The 22,063-nt window shown below is 40.7% G+C and overlaps 1 protein-coding gene across 2 annotated transcripts in view; it reads left to right on the top strand.

Annotated features, from left to right (window-relative positions):
- Window positions 1-22,063, top strand: part of OSBPL10 (oxysterol binding protein like 10) — a 113,404-nt gene extending 91,341 nt beyond the window's left edge. For both annotated transcript variants that reach the window (XM_063155176.1, XM_063155184.1), the window contains exons 8-12: window positions 5,495-5,978; window positions 14,477-14,663; window positions 16,094-16,276; window positions 18,434-18,587; window positions 19,292-22,063. In XM_063155176.1, coding sequence (XP_063011246.1) covers window positions 5,495-5,978; window positions 14,477-14,663; window positions 16,094-16,276; window positions 18,434-18,587; window positions 19,292-19,336 — 1,053 coding nt within the window. In that variant the 3' untranslated portion in view covers window positions 19,337-22,063. The remainder of the gene's footprint in view (window positions 1-5,494; window positions 5,979-14,476; window positions 14,664-16,093; window positions 16,277-18,433; window positions 18,588-19,291) is intronic.

The raw sequence follows: 22,063 nt of genomic DNA, 5'->3' as shown, positions 1-22,063 counted from the left end.
TTACAAAATAAAGTTTTCTCAGTATAGTTTTTTGTGCTTCCTCTGGAACAATTTTCAGTGTTTTAAAATAATTACAATATTAAGACTGAGCAATTCTGTGTTCTGTTGCTGAGTAGCTGCACAGAAATGAATGTTTTATTCTAAATAAAATGAAAGTTTCATAATTTCATTTTGAATAATTTATACCTCTCACTTTTTAGTATCTCTGGGGTTATATACAGTTCATTTTTGGTTTTGTTTTTCTTACATGCTCACTTTTTCTTAGCTCTTCCTCTTTTTTCTCTTGTTTTTCTAAGGCTGTCTTGAGTCCATAATGTTCAAACTAGGCTAAGATTTCTTATCTGTGATTCTTGTGTCTTCAAAACATTTTGTCTTTGTCTAAAGACAAGGTTTTGCTTTCCTGATTTTCACCATCATCTTGTCATGGCAGAGTAGGCAAAACCCAAAGACACACAGTTAATGTAAGTAAGAGAAATTCCTGTAAGTAAGAGAAAAGTAGACACTTATAAGAAAAATATGAAGGTAAATACATATATGATGACCTGTTTCTTATATAGTGTTCTTAGAGCACAGTTTTTATAGATAATGATAAATGTTGAAATGAGAAGAGCTACAGGCATATGGCAGAGTTAGATCTGTTTGTAGTCTGTGTGATGCATGAATACACATATGATAAGTATTAATGAGACATGCCACATGTGCACATCACTTTTCATGTGCCCATTTTGAGGATTAAAAAAAAATACAGGACAGCTGGCTGCTTTTTTTATCAACTTTGCTTACTGACATGAGGCCCTCAGGGCCACTGACATGTGACAGTAAAGCTGGGTTTGTTGGCTGCACTTCTTTCCATTTTTCATTATCGTTCTAAAAGATTTCAGAGCACTTTGATGCTCATCACCTTCTGCTGGAAGTGGTTGTGGCACAGTTGTTGCTGATATCAGAGAAAATGTTTCCATTTCCTGTGCCTTCTTCCCTAGGGCTGTGTCTTTGGTTCGTTCTGAGAGCTGTGGATTGCTGCGTGATACTCACGTGAACAAACAGCTTTTTCTGAGCCCTTGGTGGTTTTGGGTTCTGGATGCATGAGCATTGCCTTCACATTCCATATCACAGGAAACAGCATCTTATCCTTATGTTAGCCATGGCCTTGCCTGTGCTGACAGCAGTTTCCCACAGTGAAGATAGCCACGTTAATGTTGTGGAGGTGCCTCGCTTCTGGAATGTGTCATACTGCTTTGCCTTTTAGTGAGGAGTTAAGGAGTAAACACTGCTGTGAAGGAGAACACCTGCAGTGAAGTATCCAATCTGTGTGGGGATTTGCTAGAATGGTCTAAACTTCATGGTGGCCAAATAGACTTCAACAGCTGCTGGAGAGAGTTGGGTGGGGAGCAGTTCACAGCAGCAGAATGTGGTGCACATCTGATGCTTCAGACTGGGATAGGACTTACAGCCTCATTTAAAACTAGAATTGCTGGGGGGAAAAAGCAAGTTTCTAAATTGTTTGTTCTTCAGACTTTTAAAAAATGAGAAATGGGGCCAAAACCCCCTAACAGTCTTTGTTGGCAAATGGCATCTAATGGATTGCAGTTAATGCTAACAGCTTTTACAGATGGGTGATCACTCCCCTGCATTCCCTTACCTTCCTTTGCACAATTAATATGTGCTAAAAATAAAGGGCTGCCATTCTTTGTAAAAGAGCTGCCAGTAATTCTGCAGAATGTCAGCCTGTTGTAAATTAACATTGTGGTGTGTTCATGATGTCATAAGTTTTTACTTTGCTTGCCAATATTCTTTTACCCTGCAATTTTAAAATGTAAGTGGCATGGAAATAGCTTGTTTTATTCCCACAATGGCACAGATGACAGTGGAAAGAAAGCTTTTACACCTCTAAGAGAAGGATATCTCAGTATGAGGTACCTTGGCTGGATTTCTGAAGAAATTAGGGAATGATGCTAACACCCATGTTTTTTCTCACTGTAAATAATAGTGGGAATAAATATCTCAATTCTTAAGACATTGTGCTCATTTTTCTCAGTTGCATTCAGATCTAATTAAGTGAATTCAAACCTAGGAAGTTATAATAAAGTTTTCAACCAGTATAGTCTTTTTAACCTCAATGAAAATGGAAGAATGCCTCTTAAACTGCTTTCTTTTCATCTGAAGCCGGAGAGAGAGTAAGAATAGATTGTTCTAACATTTTAGAATGAGGTGAGGTGATTTTTTTGCTTCAGACTTCAGCAACTTGGTATTTCTTCCAGTGTTTCTTTTGTCCAAATGGTTGTCATGCTGGCATTTTCTCAGAGGGAAAAATTAGTTTTGACTTCTTATGCAATTAAAAAAAAGAAAAATTCATAGTCCTGCCCAAAGCCAGTATAAAGAACATAGGTCCTAAGTGTATTTTTCTGGACGCTTCATTCTGTCTGGCTGCAGAAGAGTTGAAAACCTCATTCCTTTAAAAGCTGGAGTGCTAGCACAGGTGCTGAACAGCCTGGTGTTAGCAAGAAGAAAGCTGTACAGTTGCAAATTTATTTATTTCTATTTTTCTTATTTCTGCAGAAATCAAGATAGGGCCAATTAAAAAAAATTATTGGTGTGATTTTTTTTTCCTTTTTGCTATGTTAGTGTGTGGTGGTGTTGCATATTGAAACTTTGAGGCTATGAGATTATTTGATAAAAGGCAATGTTCTGTAGGCATATTTTATAATACTGCAGTTGTGTAAGCTTTAAAAGTCAAATATTTTTATTTCATAGTTCTGCCTCCTTGTGTGGAAACAATTCAGTTATTCAGTGGATCTGTTCCTGCCACAATTGAGGATTTAATTTCCAGCTTAGTTAGGCTTTTAAAGCAAGATCATTTGAGCTGGAGTTCAGGCCTGACTCAGATTTAAAATTGATTCTTGAAACTCAGTAGTTAGAGTCAGTGATTTATCACATCTCACCTGGTGGCAGTGCTGCTGTAGCTGTGTTGAGCAAACCCATCTGGGACTTCAGGGAGGAGATACCAAGACTCTGTGACCATGACAATGGGATGAAACCACGGCAGTCTTAGTGTTGTACCATAAAATCTGCATCATCTGAAGGATGGTCTGCAGTTTTCCTCTCCTCTGTTTGTGCTAATAAAGGTCACTGTCTTTAGAGAGAGGCTCTTGGACATAGTGAGATGCAGAGTGCTGTTTATTCAAATGAGTTTGCCCTTTCAAGTCTCTGCAGTGAACTCACAAAGGCACTACTGGTATTTCTAGACAGAAAATATGGGAGATTTTTTTGTATGTTTTGCTGTCACTTTCCCATCCTGTAACCTGATCTTTTAGTGTATAATTTATATTAAAATGAGATTCTGAATTGAGGATTTCAACTGCTGAATTGTGTTTTCCTAAAGATTATAATGGATAATGAATAATGGTCAGAATGAGAATGCTGCAAATAAGATGGAATTGTTTAAAGAGCTAAAAATAATAATAAAAAAAAACCTCTAGTGGCTTTCTGCTTTGCCTTCAAAGTTTTGGATTTCATTTTGAAAACCAATCTCCTCAGCCTGCCACCAGGACTGTAGGCTGTCATTAGCACTCAGTCTGCCACACATAGTGTAAAATTAAAGTCCTCCATCATTCAGGGCCTCAATAGGTTGGTAGCAGAAATCATGTGGAGTCCTCGAGGCTTAGAGAGTAGAGTCAGAGAAATATTACAGATGGAACTTTGCTTGATTTATATCTAAACTTGTAAAAATTATTAGCCTATAAAGGGCTGTATGTGTGTAAATATAAAATACAGAAGGAGAGAGCCAATAAGCAGATAAGTTTCCAGACACAGCAGTTCTCTGTTTTTGCAGAGAGGTGCTGTGACTTGCTGTGTAGCTGTAAAGACTCTGTTCGAGCTGCTGTGACTGGAATTCTTGTTCCTGTTTACAAGTTCTCTTTGAGAAGGGCTGAATGATTAATAAAAAATTGAAAGCTTCTATTTCATTATCCATGGGACCCAAAGGGGCTGATCTATGCTTTGGTCCCACTTAGAATAGCAAGCTGGACCAGCAGGGGGAAAGCAAATGGGTTTGTGACAAACAGTGGCTCCCTGCCTGCTGTAAATAACCCTTGCTTTTGGGAAAGGGAAAAAGTAAAAATTTAAAGTGAAAATGCAGTGAAAATTTAAAGAGGAAAGTAGAAGAGTTGCTGTAATAGAGGACAGCAGGTTTGCATCTGGCATCATTGAGCCACTTGGATTCACATAAGATAAATTTGTGTGTGCCAGAAATTCCTTTTGGTCATGTGAGAGCAACCCGTGAGCTCCCCTACGACAGACCTGCACGAAGTGGGGAGCATGGGGGCAAAGAAGGGAGAGAAATAAATGATGTTCCTTAGCCCTTGTTTGCCTTGCAGTACCCTCCAGGATCCTTCAGTGGAAAATTCCAACAAAATGTTACTGTGAAGTGAGTGACCTTGGCAACATCTGCGGTGCTGGAGAAGGCCCTTGAGACTGTATCCAAGTCACCTGGGGCTGGCTCCCTCCAGGGCAGACTGCCTAGTGCTCAGCCCCAGGTTTTTTTCTGGGCCCATGGGAGCCTCTCTATTCCCATGACATGAATGTAGTGGTTTGTGCAGTTTGTGTTCCAACTCGTCTGAAATAAAGCAAAGCCATGCAGGGGCCCACCACAGTGACATGATACCGTCTGAAACTGGGGGGTGTGCCATGGGCTTGGGGGACACAGGAGATCTTAGGGATGGCAGGGGATTTGGCTTGGGAGTTGTGGGGGGACATGACATATGACGACACTCTAGGGCAGATGGGGACTGCTTTCTTACCTACAGCCTCTTGGGAAGGCTCCTTGGGATGATTTTATACTTGGAAATAAACTTGATATTTGGTTGTGGTTGGATATCCTTGGGCTGGTTTGTTAGAGGCTGGAAGGGACGTAATCCATGTAGAGTGGGTAGTCAGGGGCCCAGGAGTGAAATATGGGACAGAGATGTTTGACAGAAGTGATGGATGCACCCCTTACATTCTCCACCACTTAGAGGTTGGTGATGGTTACATTCATATAAAATACTCATCTTCTGGTGGTTTGGGAGGGTGTGCCCCTCCCATTTTGGAGGGTTATGATTAGCTTGGTTTGTTGACATTTGGTGTACATTAGTTTATATCAAAGTATGTTTTTGTGTCCTGTAAACAAAGAAAACAATGGCTGGTTTGTTAACTGAGAGGAGAGGAAAAGGTGGATTTCCATGTGCGTGGAACAGCCCATCCCTGTTGTGTGAGCTGCTCGTGAAAGTCATGATGATCTCAGGAAGCAGCCTGCATGGGTATCAAGGCCACTGCTTTTTCCTTCACTCATTATTTACTGCAAAGAATATTAAATTGTTGTGGCATGGGAGGGAAATATGCTATCCCAAAATTTGGCAGGGTCAGAATTACAGCTGTCCTAACTGTTCCCTCTCCCCCTTTCCCCTCAGTAGTGTGATCACAGGGAAATCATATATGCCTTTGTCTGCTTTACATACAGGTAGTGCTTCCAACATTTATTTTGGAGAAAAGATCCCTGCTGGAGATGTATGCAAATTTCATGGCCCATCCAGACCTGTTTTTGTCAATTGCAGCTGGAGCCACTCCCGAGGAAAGGATTATCTGCTTTGTGGAGTATTATCTCACAGCTTTTCACGAAGGCCGAAAGGGAGCAGTTGCCAAGAAGCCCTATAACCCTATAATTGGTGAAACCTTTCACTGCTCGTGGGATGTGCCTAGAGATAAAGTGAAAGCATTCAGAACTAATGGTGCCTCCACGGTTTCTAAGGACTCAGCCAAGGAGCTTGGCCAGGACCAGTCCTCATGCTACAAGCTGAGGTTTGTAGCTGAACAAGTGTCTCATCATCCGCCAGTATCTTGCTTTTACTGTGAGTGCAAAGAGAAGAAAATGTGTGTGAACGCTCACGTATGGACCAAAAGCAAGTTCATGGGCATGTCAATAGGTGTTTCTATGGTAGGTGAAGGTAAGAAACGTGCTTTTATTCTGCTTTCTTTTAGCTAATATTTCTGGGTGTCAACAGAAATCCAAATGTTTTCCTACTTGGTCTCCCTCTGACCTTTCATTTGAACCTTATGACTGTTTGCTTTTGTGAAGTTTGGAATTAAAACTGTAGGATTCATATAACCTTTTGCTGTCCAGACAGAATGTGAAATGCACATTGCATATATAAATGTGTGCTTATATTGATGAGACTGGTAATTTATGTGGCCAGACTTCAGAAATAATTAAGTCATAAGAGCAAATGACAAATTATGGCATATTCTGTGAGATCATTTTTGGTCACTTTCAAAGTAATATGGGATTTGGTGTTCGTTATTGGAACAAAGCAGTGAGAAGAAACTCATTTTTGCATAAACCTGACATTTGTTTTTCATAGTTTCTGCAAAGAATCATGATTTCTGTAGTGTTTGAAAGTTAGTGTATTTTCATAAGCTTTCTAGAATGTCACATAGTAGAGGTGTGAATCCTGATTTTCCATATCATGCACATGCAGTCTGCATTGTGATAAATCATTGCCCAACTTGAGTTCAGAAATAAAGGGAGTTATAACAAATCCTTAATGGATGATCTGAACTGATGCACCACTTGTACCAGTGTTGTCACTGACTGTTCATGCATTGAGATAAGTGTGTTTGTAAGCAATTTAGTCCCTTTGGCCATTTGAGGGTAAGATGCTATGTATGGATTTTAGTGTTTTGTCTTAAATAGTTTTTGGACTGTAGTCTCAGAAGTATGAAGACAACTTGCTTCTTTTTGTCACCATTATGTTAAATACTATGGTATTAAAGGCAGTAAAAAAGTGGAGTAGGAAATGCAGTGGTTTGGCTTTGCTTTTTAATAACAACGAAATAACTATGGTGAAAAAATACAGGTATATTCTACTATTTCCACTATCTAAAACTAAAGACCAGTGAAAAGGACTACAGTTGCTTCTTCTCTGATGGCAATTTATTCCTTTTTTTAATAGAAGAGGCATGAAACCTCCTTACTACTGGTTTTGATACCCTTGTGATAAAGTCTGTGTTAGCATTTGTGTTTCCTTCTTCCTGTGGCTTAGGTATTTTGGTTTGAATACGGAGTTAAGGAAGTTGGGAAGGGAGTGCCAGAATGGAAATTGGTATGTCTGTCTGTCCCCTGCCTGTACTACTGCCAGCCTGAGTCACTGGCTTAACATTCTGCATTTTTCTGGTACATGTTCGTTTCTAGTACTCTTTTGCTGAGTGAAGGGAACTATTTAATGGAAATAAAATTAAATATAAAGTCACTTATGATTATGTAGGAGTAGGGAAATTTCTTTCTCTTGCTGCTAGCGCACACAGTTCCCTGAAGTTGAGGGTGTCTACTGTGGGGATTATTTAAGACTTCAAAGTCCTGATGTGTCCCAGTTTTGAGAAAGGGTCTAAGAATTAACTGCTTACTCACTCACCCCAAGGACTGTTTCATGTGTGCATGTGGGAATCAGTTCCTCCCTGTGCTCTTTCTTTTTTTCATGATCCTGGAGACGTCCCAGGGGTGGAGGCAGGCTTTGGGGAACATCTGCAGTAGCAAACTCTTTAATTCCAAGGTTTGCTGCTGGCTCTGTGATGTGCATGCTGGGAGAAAGTCTGGGTTCACCAGTTCATAGTTACTATTCATCTTTTTGTTCATGTAAGCAGTGCAAGAGCAGGGACATTCACAGTGACAGCATTTCTGGGAAGTGGTGGAGATACTTCAGTGCAGCCCAAGCATTTTTGTTGCATGTTGAGGACTGGCAATGAGCAGCAGGAAGTTGTACCACTGAGGCCTTTCTGTCATCTGAAAACAGCAAGCCTAAGCTTGGCAGCCTCAGTTTAAAATGCCAGCTTTGCAGTGCAGTTCCTTCACTTGAAACTGCACTTTCTTAAATTTTTTTTTTTGTTTATTTATTTTAGGTCCAGGGAAGTCTTCCTGATTAAGTTGGTGTGTGAATTTGTCAAGCTGTGCAAAAGTTAGAATCTACTGCAGATGCTTCTTTCTTATGTGCTGCATAAGTATAAATTCTGTAGTAGATTGAGGTCAGTGTGAGTACCAGGGAAGAGATTGCTGAACTGACAAAAAGGAGCTGTTGGACTAAAAGTGTGGAAAATCTAAGCCTGTGTTTTTATGCCTAGTAGTGCAGGGCCTAATAATTTTAGTAATGTGAAATTTAATTTGACATTTTTTGTGTTTAGGGACATATTAGAGATGCAACATTTCATATGGGGTGAATTAGCCTAGCAAAGTTAGTGAGTTGGGCTGTGGAAAGGTGCTAATAGTCAGAAGGCACATGAAGCTACTTAAGGTAGGTAGAAACTAAAGTTAGCTCCTTGGAGAGAACTGCGCACACCAAGGTTGGCTGGTAAGGTTGTAGAATTTTATTTTAATCTTTTAAAAACAGATTGAGTTTATGGGGAATGAAATATCATTCTGCTTTTGATGAGATCCTACTTTTGATGAGAGACAAAGTAACATCTCATGGGTTTTAATTGTTATGGGGGTTTTTTGCTACTGTGCATTGGATGACCAAACTAATTATGTGCTATTGTTGGAATTTTGTCTTGTGTCTTACTCTTTTTTTTTTTTTCTAAATTCCCCCTCATTATGAACATTCAGCACTTTCTTTTGCCTGTTGCTGGAGTTAAATTACATACATGTGTGGGTCTTTGACTCTTTGCAAGAGCAGAAAGGATTTTAGATGTGGCATCATGTTACTTGAAACACAGTTTCCTCGATGCCTCTAAAATACCTGTGTCTGTTTTGAGTCTTGGGTTAAATAATTCTGCTGTTGGTTCAATATTAGGTTCATTATACTACAGATTAAATCAGTACTAATTGATATGGGAGAGGGGGAAAACATCCTTCCAGACAGAGTGCTAGAGAACTGTAATTAATGCTTTGGATAATTTAGTGATAGTGAGTGACCATCTTGTTCTAGTCAGATATGTATCTCAACAGTTCTGTCTGAGCAGGCTGACCAGAGAAGGTTCCCAAGGCCAGGTTGGATGGAGCTGTGAGCAGCCTGGTCTGGTGGAAGGTGTCCCTGCCCACAGCAGAGGGTTTGGAACAAGAGGACTTTTAAGGTCCCTTCCAACCCAGGCCATTCTATGATTCTGTGACAATGACCAGAAACTTCATTGTAGCCTAATGTTGAATACAAGCAACTAGGGTGTGTTTTGAACAATCCAATGTGTCCCTCCAATAGTTCAGTGGAGCTTTTTCTACTGCAGTTGGCTATTTGCAGAAATAGAGTAGTACTGAATTTTTGGACCTATAGTGTGTGAAGAATATGGTAATGGTAACGTGTCTGTGGAGGCTTTGAATCATATTTTTATAGCAAGTCCTTAGATGTATAGAGCACATTGCTTTTTATGTTTTTTATTAGAAGCTGATATAGAGTGTCATGAAGGGTTTATAAAGGAATTTATAGGATTAGGGGAGTTAAGGATGGTATGGTCTTGGCACACAAAGGCTACAGCTCAGTGTCTCAGTGGTGTGATTTTTTGTGTGTGTCACACCTCAGAGTGAGTAAGATTTTTTTTTTCTGTCTGTGGTTTTTGTTTGTTGATTCAAAGTAAGTATCAGATGCAGAGATGCAGAACAATTGGGAGAGCACTGCTGGAAATCCATGTGGGGAGCTGTTTTATATGCTAGCCTTTCTTCATCTCTGGTTATGAGTGCTCTAAATCTGGCTTGCTAATGAAACCTTGCAACTTTTCTTTGCTGTATGACAAAACCCCCATTCTTCAGAGTAGTCAGCACTGAGTTTCCTCATGAGAAAGCCACCTGGAATAGAAAAGAGGTTATTTTGCATAAAAGAACTGAGGTTGCATGTGCAGTCCCTAATTCTGGTTAATGTTAATTATGTACTAATGAAAGAGTGAGGGAGGAGATGAGGCTCTAATGAACAGGGTCACATTAAGATTTAAATTAGCAAAGGATGAGAAAGTCAATATAAATATTAAATGGTTTTTATGTGGTCCATAGAATCTTTAAAAGGATACTGGTTTGAGGTAAGGGTGCTGTGGTGAGCACACCTCAGTGTCAGCTGTGCCTGTTCCTTTTCTGCTCTTGGATTTTGGTTCAGAACAGCAAAAGCCAACCAAAAGTGTCATCTTTGATTTATGGGTTAATTTTGCAGAGAGCATAAAGTACATTTCAATGGATTGCTCTGTATTGTCAAGTGGCTAGTTACATTTGATGTTTTCACTTCTGCTATTTTAAATGTTTTAAAAAGTAGTGAAGTATGGGCTTCCAAAAATTTATTTTTTCTCAAATGAAATCAACTTGAAAAGATCTGATAGGTGGGTAAAAGGTTCAGTGGTCTGTCAGGGTAAATTTAAAAGAAAGCAATGAATGTTTTTTCCTCTTTTTTTTTTCTTCTGTTCAAATACATGTATGTGTATGTATTAATAGATGTACACATCTATAATTTCTAGTACCGAGAAATGAGTGACTTAAAATTTATCAGTCCCAAAGTTTGGTTGCTCCATGCAATCAGAGCTACCTAAGTATTTCCCTAAGTACTCATTTTTGCTTTAATATTTTTAGCCCAGTGTTTTTAGAACCATTTTCATATAGCATGGCACTCATTACCTAATTTAGCAAATGATTCCAGTCTTTGAAAAATGAGCAGTGCTCAGCACAGCTGCCTGGAAGGTTTGAGACAATAAGAGCCCAGTTCTGGCATTTCCTGTTTTCCTGTGGGGATCTGGGCAGTTGGTGATGCACAACACCCATGTGGGGCTCATCCTACACGTAACTTGCTCCTCTTTGTGTGTTACCAGAAACACAGACAGGGTGAAGAGCTGCTTAAATGGGAAAGCTGCCCCAGGCCCCTGGTGTCCCACGTGCCATTTGTTGTTCAGATTGATCTCCATGCAGGCAGTGGGAAGCATTAAATCCCACATGTCTCTTCTGCAGCCTATCGATCCAGAGCCTCCTCTGGGGTTTTTTGCCAATATGTGTTACTGGGAAATAAATTCACAAAGCTGCAGCATCAGTGAGGGACGTGTAAGAGTCAAACTGGGAGAGTGATGTGCCAGGCCATGGCTTCCTTTAGTGCAGGCTCAGGGGTCATGGATAGGGGTGTGACTCTGAATACATTGCTGGAGTCAAAAGGAGGAGTAAGTGGTGTTGAGGACATTTCAAGGAGGAATTTCAATATCCTGCAATGGTTTTTAACAAATTCAGCCTTCTCTGTAGCATTTTTTCCTAACAAACCAGATAACTAAATCCACTGCTCCTCTCAGAGTATTGGTCTGGTGTATTCTTCCTTGTGTAATTGTTGCCCATAAATACTTTAGATTTTTTTTAAAGGAATTGGAAGTTTTTGAAAGAATTCTTAGATATGAGAGGAAAAAACTAAAAATGGGAGAATATTTTACAGCTTTACTTACAGCCATTTTCGAACTAAACTTGAATCATCCCTTACAGCAAGGAAGCAAAGGAAGAAAAATGGCTTGTGTATTTTCCAGCAGTTGTTTTTAAAGATCAGTTGCAATGTAATGATTATGAGCAGATGTAAAAATGACACATTGTAAAGTAACTGTTAGCTTTCAGTTAATTGGCTTTTGATTTCTCAAGATTGACACTTTGCAGGGTGGGGAGTTACTTCAAATTGTGGTACCTGTTACAAATGTTGAATCTCAGTGCAATTTTTGGCTTACTCTCCCCTAAGGGAGCACAGGTCTCTCTTCAATGTGGTGCTGCAGCCACAGTGTTTGTGGTGCTTCATTTAAACAAGGTTTTGCATTTGAGCTCTGTGAACAATGGAATGCAAAACAGTCAAGTTAATATTAAAGTATTATCAAGTCATGGGTATTTCAGATCTGCCCTTTAATCTCTTTTAGACTGTAATTATAGAGCTGGAGTCACATTTCAAGTGAGATAGCGCTTCATTAAAAAATGTATTTATTCAGGTGTTCAAGGAATTCAGAAAATATGCTACCGGGTGCTAAAAATACTGCCAAGAGAGCTGGGTTCAGTTTTTAATATCTAACCTGCTGTGGTGGTTAAATATTTACATTGAAGGTCACTGCTGCTGTTTGCTCTGCACTTTAAATGTGCTTGGCAGCGCTGCAGCTCTGAGCCCCTCCCATTTGACTAGGGAGAAAAAGCTCTTGATCCCATCGGGGGACAGAGGCAAACCTATGCTGACCCATAAAGAAATCGTGTTTATCATACCAGTTTCCTCTCACATGAGGAGCATCACATACAGTGATGGTCAGAGGAGGATGGGAGAGGGAGGGAGACTATTTACAAGGGCATGTAACTACAGGAAAAGGGGGAATGGCTTTAAAATGAGAGTAGGTTTAGGTTAGATATTAGGAAAGAATTCTTTACTGTTGGGGTATTGAGGTGCTGGAACAGGCTGCCCAAAGAAATTATGGATGCCCCATCCCTGGAAGTGTTCAAGGCCAGGTTGGATAGGGCTCTGAGCAGCCAGGTCTGGTGGAAGGTGTCCCTGCCCATGGCAGGGGGATTGAAACTCAATGAGGTCCCTTCTAACCCAGGCCATTCTGTGATCCTACAATTGTTTTTTATTAACTTAATGCAATTGTAGCATCCATTTAATGAGTCTGATAGCCAGAGTAGTTTTTTGAGTATGAGTTATTCCTGTCTGCATGCCCAGGGTGGGCTGGGTAGTTCAGCCTCCCTGCAGTGAGTTCAGCTGGGATGTCTGTGCAGGTGTGAAGCCGAGGAAGCTGGAGGCAAAATGTGTCTCTGTGTTGTGGCTGTGTCCTCCTGGCCTGTCCCTGCTGCTGAGGGCTCAGCACGTGACACAAGGAACTTGTGGCTTGCCAAGACTGAATGATTAAAGTCCTTTTGAGACATGGCTTTTCTGTGTGCTTTTGCACTCCCAGCTCCTTGTGTCAGAGCTGATGAAGGGAACATGCCGCCTGTGTCGCTGCTGGGAGGCTGAGGTTGCAGAGGTTCTGAGAACAACTGCATGGAGCTGTTCTGGTTTGCAAATCTTTTCCTGTGAAATAGTTCAGAAGGCAGAAGTGACGAATTGCAGTTTCCTGTGCTTGTATTTAGTTTTGTTAGCTGGAGCCAATATTCAAGATCAGGGCTCTCTTAGAGCTCTGTGCTTTTAATTTGGAGTGTGTTTTAATTTAAATTTAGGTTTCCATGCAGTGTTAAAGGCATATTTTCATATTGACAGCAGTAGTGTTGTGCTCCTATTTAATGCTTTTTCTTCATTAAATGTGAGACCACTTTGAAAAAGTAGTGTCAGTTTTCCCTTAAACAGATAGATTAATCAATACCACTAACAGTGTGTTCTTCCCCTGCCTGCCCCAGGGTGAAGGCAAATGGGCTCAAGCTTATCTTGCTACTAAACCAATACTATTACTGTGTCAAAATAACTTTCCTTTTTTTTTTCAAAATATTTCTGGGTTGTGAGTTCTTCCTGTAATAGGTTATTTTCAGTCCCTGTTGTGAAAAAATATTTTCAAAGCTGTCATTTTTGCCTTTAGGCAGTTAGTAAATGGGACACAAAAGACTGTAAAACTCTGGTAAAAAATACGCTGCAGACATTTGGCATGATCTAATTCTGCGTGCAAGGTTTATGGTGCTCTTTTCCTGGGCTTATGTCCTGTTATCCTGAAGACCAAACTGCAGTTTTTATGGGGATAGAGTTGTATCCTTGGCCCCAGGGGAAGCTGCAAAGGTCTGATCAGGAAAGCAACTTTCTTTGTGCAACTTCCAAGTAATGTTGAAAAACTGCCGCTGTTGTGTGTTGTTTTTAGTTACAGCCTTAGGGTGCTGAGGGTGGAGGAACCTTTACAGAAAGAGATGGAATTACCAGTAATTTTCTCTGCCTGGTAGGGACATTGGACTTGGTACTGATAGAGCAGTGGCCCTGCTGGGCACCTCTTTGATTATGCAAGATTTTTTCAAAGCCTATGTGAGAAACCAGCCATTTGGAAATTAAAGAGCAAAGTTAATAGGAAATTTGTAGTTGCCATGTTTTCTTGTTGTAGCCACAGAGACTTGGAGCCTTTCACAACATCAAGAGGGAATTACTGGAGGACATGGCTGTTTTTAACTGAATGGAGAAGTGAACAGTTCTTTGGCCATGCCCATATTTTTTCTGGAGGGAGATTATGATACAACACTGACAGAGCACCTGAATTTTCAGTATGGCTTTTTAGGTGGACATTCTATGTTTATCCAGCTTTTAACACTAATGCAAAGTAAGGAATCCAGTCAGATTTTCTGAAAAGTTGTTTGGCAGCACTCAGTATGTCAGGGTGCACAGTCAAATGGGATGCTTTTGAAAATGCTTGTTGGAAGAAACTTGTTCTAGAAAGCAGAGTTTCTTAGCAGAGAGTGCTCTCCTTCAAGGAGGGCTGCACGTGCTCTCCATGGATGTGCATTTTGATGGTGCTAATTAGTCAGTGACCATCATGTCTTATCACAGAACCTTTTCTCACCTCACTTTCTCCTCTTCCTGCACAGGTGTCCTTCACTTGCTGGAGCATGAAGAGGAGTATGTCTTCACCCTGCCCAGTGCCTACGCTCGCTCTATCCTCACCATCCCCTGGGTGGAGCTTGGAGGGAAAGTCAACATCAGCTGTGCCAGAACGGGCTATTCTGCCACGGTCACGTTCCACACCAAGCCCTTCTATGGAGGGAAGGTCCACAGGTACAGCAATCACTGCCTTACTCTTGTTTACCTGCTGCTGCATTTCAGGGGAAGGGCTCTGGGGCATCTGTTCAGTTCTCCTGTTACAAATTGCAGTATTTCATAGACAGATAGCTGAAGTTCTTTTCCTTTTAGTGCTGGAGATGACTTAAAGCTCGAGGGCAGTTTATTGTAGCAATACATATGATGTTGTTTAACTGAATTGGATGTATTTATCTCATTAAAATAAAGAGAATGTATATCTCCAGGCTTTGTTGTTTGTAAAAGTTGCTGTAAGTGTAGCATCAGAAAAATGTACATGGAAAAGGCAATATTTCTGCTACCCCAGCTTCTGCTTCTGTGTGAGTCTTGTAGATGAACTAGTGTTCCAGGTTGAGCTCCTGAAAAGTGTCACTGCCCATTGTGGTACCTCCCTACTGGGGACTCCCATCTCTGCACTGAAATTCCAGATGGTGAAAATGTTGTTTACCTTCTTTGGTTCCCCTTTACTAAGGGAGCAAAGAGGCACTGTGCAGGACAGCCTCCTGTCTTGCTTCCATGCTCAGGGTGATGTCCCAGGCATTAACATCAGATCCCTTTCTTGTTCTGCCATGGACTGTTGCAGTGTCCAGAGGAGACTGTGCTTTGCATGGTTGCCTCTGTTTTATTTCAGATGGTGTAACTATTCTTCCATATGTGTGTGTGTCAACCATTTCAATGTTGTGTTCAGGTAAATGTCCACATGAGGCTGTTTTGACAGGGCTTTTCTTTACAAGCTTTAAATTAACAATTGGTGCCATCAGGGTGAGTAAAATTTTGGGGAAGTTGTGCTGTATTACTTTAGTAATTAAAAAATTGAGTTTACACATTACTTTACATGGCTTTCTAAAGCACATGTATGCATGCTCATGGACACATTCACAAAACTTCTCCCTGCATTTCAGTTTTCCAGTCCTACCTGTCTATTTTGCTCACTCTCAGACCAGTTGACTGGTGAGGTGGCTTTAGTCATTGCTTCTCAGCAGCTGAGAAGTGAACATGCAAAGCTAAAGAAGAAAACAAAGATACCCAAAGTTTTTGACGTGGGTCTCTGAGCAGCATTATGTTCAGGCATGAAAGTATCATGTATTGAAAATGTCACATGAATGTCAGGTTTTGTTTTTCAGGCTGCTGAGGTAACCATTTGGTCTGGGCTTGAGCCAGGTACCACAGTTTTAAGTTGGATTACTCCTGTGTTTATTTAGAATGTCATCCCCAAGTTGTTGCTGTGTTAGAAGATCTTTCCTGGAATGAGTCTGTCTTTTTTGGAGGCAGTATCAGTACTTTGCTTGAATAATTGATTTGTGGAGGTAGAAAGCTGCTTGCACCCTTAGCAAGGTTGTGCTTTATGTGTTGATAATAAATGGTACCAGTTATGTCTGTGGTCTGTTTTTCCTTCCCCCTTGAATCAGGGTTACGGCCGAGGTGAAGCACAATCCAACGAACACCATTGTGTGCAAGGCACAGGGAGAATGGAATGGCACCCTGGAATTCACTTACAGCAACGGAGACACCAAAGTGATTGACACCACCAAACTGCCTGTGATCAGGAAAAAGATCAGGCCCATAGCAAACCAAGGGCCACTGGAATCAAGGTAAGTGTGTTGGCGTTCTCAGGGGTCCCAGGATGAGGGAAGAGATGAGAATGTTGACTCCATGTTTCAGAAGGCTGATTTATTATTTTGTGATCTGTATTATATTAAAGAAAATGATGTATTAAAATTATACTAAAAGAATAGAAGAAAGGATTTCATCAGAAGGCTAGCAAGGAATAGAAAGGAATGATAATAAAATTGTGACTGACCAGAGAGTCCAAGACAGCTGGACTGTGATTGGCCATTAATTAAAAACAACGAAATGTGACCAATCAAAGATGCACCTGTTGCATTCCACAGCAGCAGATAATTATTGGAGGCCTCTCAGCTTCTCAGGAGAAAAAATCCTAAGGAAGGGATTTTTCATAAAATACATCTGTGGCAGGTAAGGGCAGAGGCTTTGCAGTGCTGTCCTGAACTTTGGGTGGGAACAGAGCAGGGAAGCCAACTGCAGCTCTGAGTGCTGTGGTTCAAAAATTCCTTGCTTCCCACAGCACAGAAATCTGGGCACAGAGAGCTGAGGCTGTGTATTGGTTCCTTGGAGCATAAATTACGCTGTAGTGACGAGTACATCAATTTTGTAGATGGGGGAAAGGCCTGTATTTGTTTTAATGAGCATCTGGAAGATGGTAATGCAGTGTTTTCACCTGCTTCTTGGAGTGATTGCAACATGGTAGGCAAATCAACTTGTTGCAAGCAATTCAAACTGGTATATATATTATATATTGCATATCATTGAAACTGGTGCTTCATGTTTTATATATTTTAGAATATGTATTTGTATCAACATATATAAAATGCGAGGCAATATGAGATATAAAGACACACATACATGTGGTTTTGAGGCTCTTGGCACCTACATCATGTGCCTAACTTGGACTAGGTACATTAGAAAAACCTGATCTGTATTCACTGTCAATAACTGTTCATGTTTGTCTTCAGAAAAATCAATACCTTAATTGAATTTAGGAACATTTTATTGAAGGATTTAAAAATATGAGTTAAACTACATTTTATTATCTGTAAACGTCTTTTTATTTTACAAAGGTGTCTTGAGTCATTGTGTGGGATCAGATACAATTTGTCTACTTTCTGGACCACTTGCTTATCCACAAACTCATTTTTCCCCTGTAGTGTGGAACATAAAGACTGTAGTAAATAAGGAAACCAGTAGCTTTTCAGTGTATTTATTGTGTTTTTTAGATACTAGTCAGCAAATTGCATCCATCCAGTGGCTCTGCAGGATCTGCAGTTTATCACATTGTGAACACAATCTCATTTAAACAGCCCTGGACATATGTGAAAGCTATGGTTGGTTTCAGACAGAGAGCAGTTTGGATTAGATATTAGGAAGAAGTTCTTTAGTGTGAGGGTGGTGAGGCACTGGAACAGGCTGCCCAGAGGGTGTGGATGCCCCATCCCTGGCAGTGTTCAAGGCCAGGTTGGATGGGGCTTGGAGCAGAGTGGTCTAGTGAGAGATGTCCCTACCCATGGCAGGGAGGGAGGAACTAGAGGATCTACCTTCCAACCCAAACCATTCTATGAGGATTTTTCTCAGTGCTTTTCTGGGCAAAGCTTCTGCTAGGCTGATATAAGGCATGATCAGCTATGTGAGAAATGTGTGAGAAATGTGTAGCTCTGTGCTGGTAGATATTGTAACTGGGAATATGGAGCACAGACCTAGAGCGGCTCCCTAGAATCAGTTCCTCTGCTAGTGACCTTGTCCCAGTTCAATGCACTCTTGGGTTTTGGCTGGCACTCCCTTATAATTCAAAAATTTACCTGCAAGAATTAAACTCCTGTTATTTGGAGGGTGGAGGAACATCAGTAAGGAATGTGAACTGGAAATGGTAGAAATAAATCCACCTGCTTTGAGAAAAAAAGCTCACGTGGTGACGAGAACATAAACAGAGCCTGCTGAGAAAATTGCACTGCAAAATACTGGGTGAATCTGAAAATCTGAGTGAATCTGAATCTGAAAATCTGGTCCACAAATGTGTTGAATATCCTAGGAGTGTGATGGTTCCCATGCTGTGGGACTTGGAAAACCAGCGTGGATAGCATGGCCTCAGCCTGCTGCCCAGCAGTGTGGTGCCCAGCAGCAGGGGCAGTGTCAGAGCTGTTGTCACCCTGGCCTGTGCTCTTGTCCCTGGGCAGGCGCCTGTGGCAGCACGTCACCAACTCTCTGAAGGAGGGGAACATCGATGCCGCCACGGAGCACAAGCACCGCCTGGAAGAGAGGCAGCGAGCGGAGGAGAGGCAGCGGGCGGCGCTCACAACTCCCTGGAAACCCAAATACTTTGCCAAAGAGGTACTCAGAGTCTCTTGGTTTAGAGACCTTTAGCAAGTTCCTGCACAGGGGATGAGTGAATGTGGATTTTGTCATGGATGGGTGTTGTTATGTACCACTGATTGCTTAAATTTTCTTTTTTGACAGAGTCTGGCTTTTGAATGAGAGCAGTGGGCTTTTCCATCTCTAGTGGACTTGTTCACTTTACTTCAGTTAGATTGATTTTGATCTGGGTTTTTGGTGCCTAATGTTAGGCACATAAAGTGATGTGTTTTTCTGTAAAATCCAGCCCTTACTTCTCAAATTCTGCATACTCACTTCCCCCATAATCTTAGCATACTAAAATGAGCACAATGTAGGGAGATATATCCAGTGTAAGTAAGCATTGACATCCTAAACACAGTCTTGGGTTTCATCTGTGTGAAAGGAAATGAATTTTAACAAGTTCATATTTCTCCTTTCTTGGAGGAAAGGTGGAGGGAAAATGAGACTGACTGTGGGAATTGTTCCATTAGCTGCTAATTAAATTTGCATCTCTTCTTATTGCATCTCTTCCCCCTTGTAATATTTTCCCTCCCACCAACATTACTTGTCAATTATTTAAACATAGAATTTTCAGGTGACAGGGATGGTTTCTTGTTTGATCTTATTTTAGCTTTTGTGTGGACGTACATGGATCTGGTATTTGTAAATCTTGTTTGTAAAACTGCTTAATTTTCTTACAGGGCGACGGTTGGCTGTACGTGAATCCTCTCTGGAAGGCCCATTGACAGGAGAGAGCAGTTGCCTCCTAAGTTTACCTGAAAGGCATTAAAATGATACAGTATGTAACTTCAGGATGTCCTTGGATAGGTCCTGTTCCCAGAAGATCCCCATGGGAAGCTATGTACTGTGAATGATACATCTCACAAAAAGTACGAGCTCGAGTTTATTCAGGAGCCATTTTGTGTGTGCAGATCCACAGGCACACAGGCACAGGTCCCTCAGTACCACGGTGTGCATGTGTTGTGTGTGTTATTTACACTACATGTAAACAGTACCAACACCAATAGCGACTCAAAGACCTTTTCCTCCAAGTGTTCAAGTGTTAGGGCACAGAACCCTGGCTGGACTCGGCCGGGGTTCCCTGAGTTGTGTGCTTGCAGGATCAGGCCCTGTGCTAGTATTTAAGAAAATACTTTTTTATTAGTACTGGTTAAGGTTTTTCTATTTTTCACTTTTGCCAAAAATGTTTTGCACTTAAAACGTGACGTGTCTGTTAATGGCAGTCGATCTGTCTGAGCAGTCAGCGAGTAACTCACGTGGGTGTAAGAGTGATCCACCGGCTGTGCTCGCTCTGGGTTGCCCAGGTCAGGGCGTTTCCTGTCACTGATGAGTGTGAATTTTCTGCCACCCTCTAAGAAGTAGCAATACCTTCTCCAGAACGTTGTTCTTCACCCTAACCCGTTGTGTCCTCGCTGCTTTGTCTGTTCGCGCTCCAGCTGTTCAGTCAGTCTCTGGTCACCACCCCTGAGCCAGCTGCTCTGGTAACTTTGATCTTGCTGTGTAATGTTCTCTGGCTGCTGGCATGCCAACACTTCTGGCTTACATGTTCCACTAAATGGGATTGCTTCTGATAAAACATCTGGATGAGCAGAGGTGATATAACTAGCCTTCCCAGAAAAATTATTCCCTGATGTAAAAGTAACAATTTAGTAAATTATTACACCGGAATAATAACTTTATGAATGAAACAAATGAAATGGGATACAATTTGTTTTGTAGTGTTAAAAAGAAAAATTAAAGAAAATCCTGTCACTTGATCTTGCTATGTAAGGTACCCACTGTGACACTGACAAAGTGGATTCTAGAAGTGTGTTAAGGTTTTGTCGCTTTTTAGTTTGTATTTGTTGGAAATGAAGATGTTTTTGAGAGAGGTGGCAGCAAAAGGCACATGTAAAATGTGCCCAGTGCTCCTTTCCACAGTGCCCCTTAACAAAACCACTGTATTTCTAACACACAGTAGCATGGATGCCCATCTGTAGAGCTGAGTAATTTTGTGCCTTTTGTCTGCTCTGTTCATACACTGACTTACGCTCATACTGCAGAGATATCCAGGTCACAGCACTGCTCACATCTGTCCTTGTGCATCCTGCATTTTGTGTTTTTGGTAGATGTTAAAATCTCTTGAGCAGCTCAGAAGGCTGAGTGGAGGAGGTGTGTGCACAAGGAAACATTCCATTAGTTGTTCCTTTGGATTTCAACTTCAGATCTCTATTTAATGAAGGTGTGGCTACTTTTGCCTCCTAAATCTATTTTGTCCTCTTGTCTGTCTCTTTTTTTTTTTTTTTTTTTTTTTTTTTTTTGCACATTAGGAAGATTTGTGTTCTAAATGATTTAAATCCTATTTTTTAAAAAAAGTGGATTGTATGAGCTTGGTTTTGTAACTGACACTTTTTTTTAAGAGGAAAAAAATCTTATTTTTTAGGAACAGTTGATGTAACAGTTTTCTGTAACAAAACCAAAATGATGCTGTTGCAGTCATCACTGAACTGCTACTGAGTATCATCAGGAACACTTGTACTTTATCACCTGCAAGAATTTACTTTATAATGGATCCACTCTTGTTCTAGAGATTAGTCTGATAAGTACCTAAGAGTATTCCTACAGTTTGTAGTGTCATCACAAAGAACAATGGAAAAAGCAGAGTTAAACATGGAACATCCTCCCAGAACTCTCTCACACACCAAAGAACAAGACACATACTCACTAAATAGCCATTGCAAACCTCTGTGTCTCAGGCATGCAGGCCTGGGCCCCTGAAGGAGTAGACCTCTTTCAGCTGGGATGGTGTGACTGTCAAGGCTACAGAGATGCTGTAGCTGTTCTTTTGAGGAGAAATTTGAAAATTTTTCTGCTTGTAATTTATTGAAGATTTTCTGTCTGCATGGTTGGTTGTTTCTGCATGCCGAGGACATTCCACTTGTGCTCTGGCCAATGTTTTGTTCTGTTCTGATGCTATGAAGAATCCCCTGATGCCATTATCACTGCTTCTTTCCCAAATTATCTTGGGAGACACGAACAGAAAAAGTTCTTTCCGAAAAGATCCCATCAGTGAGAGATTCCAGGACAAGATTCACAAGTGTCATGTTATTTTTCTGATAGTATGTGTTCAGTATATTTTGCAGGACTGAAAAGTAAATATTCATAAGCCTTATTCTGTAGGTTGTTCCAGTAGCTGTCTTGGAATTGCAAGTAAATACTTTCCTTTTCAAGTAGCTGATGTACACTGAATTGTAATGTAAAAACTTCCATGTACTTAAATTTTATTTTTTTTTGTGCACACCTGTAGAAAGCCTATGCAACCTTTTTCTTTCTTAAATTAGAAATGTTCAGAAAGAAAATTTATACCTTTATCATTTAAAAGATGCTCTGGCAGTCTCTTCTGATTTGCCTTCCTTTCATAATTTGTGAGTTTAAAATGAGAATGCTCATGAATAAAAGATTTGTTTCATTTA

Source organism: Melospiza melodia, chromosome 1, assembly GCF_035770615.1.
Source record: "Melospiza melodia melodia isolate bMelMel2 chromosome 1, bMelMel2.pri, whole genome shotgun sequence".
Taxonomy (NCBI): domain Eukaryota; kingdom Metazoa; phylum Chordata; class Aves; order Passeriformes; family Passerellidae; genus Melospiza; species Melospiza melodia.
The sequence above is the reverse complement of the archived record's forward strand: the minus strand, read 5'-3'. Positions and strand labels throughout refer to the sequence as shown.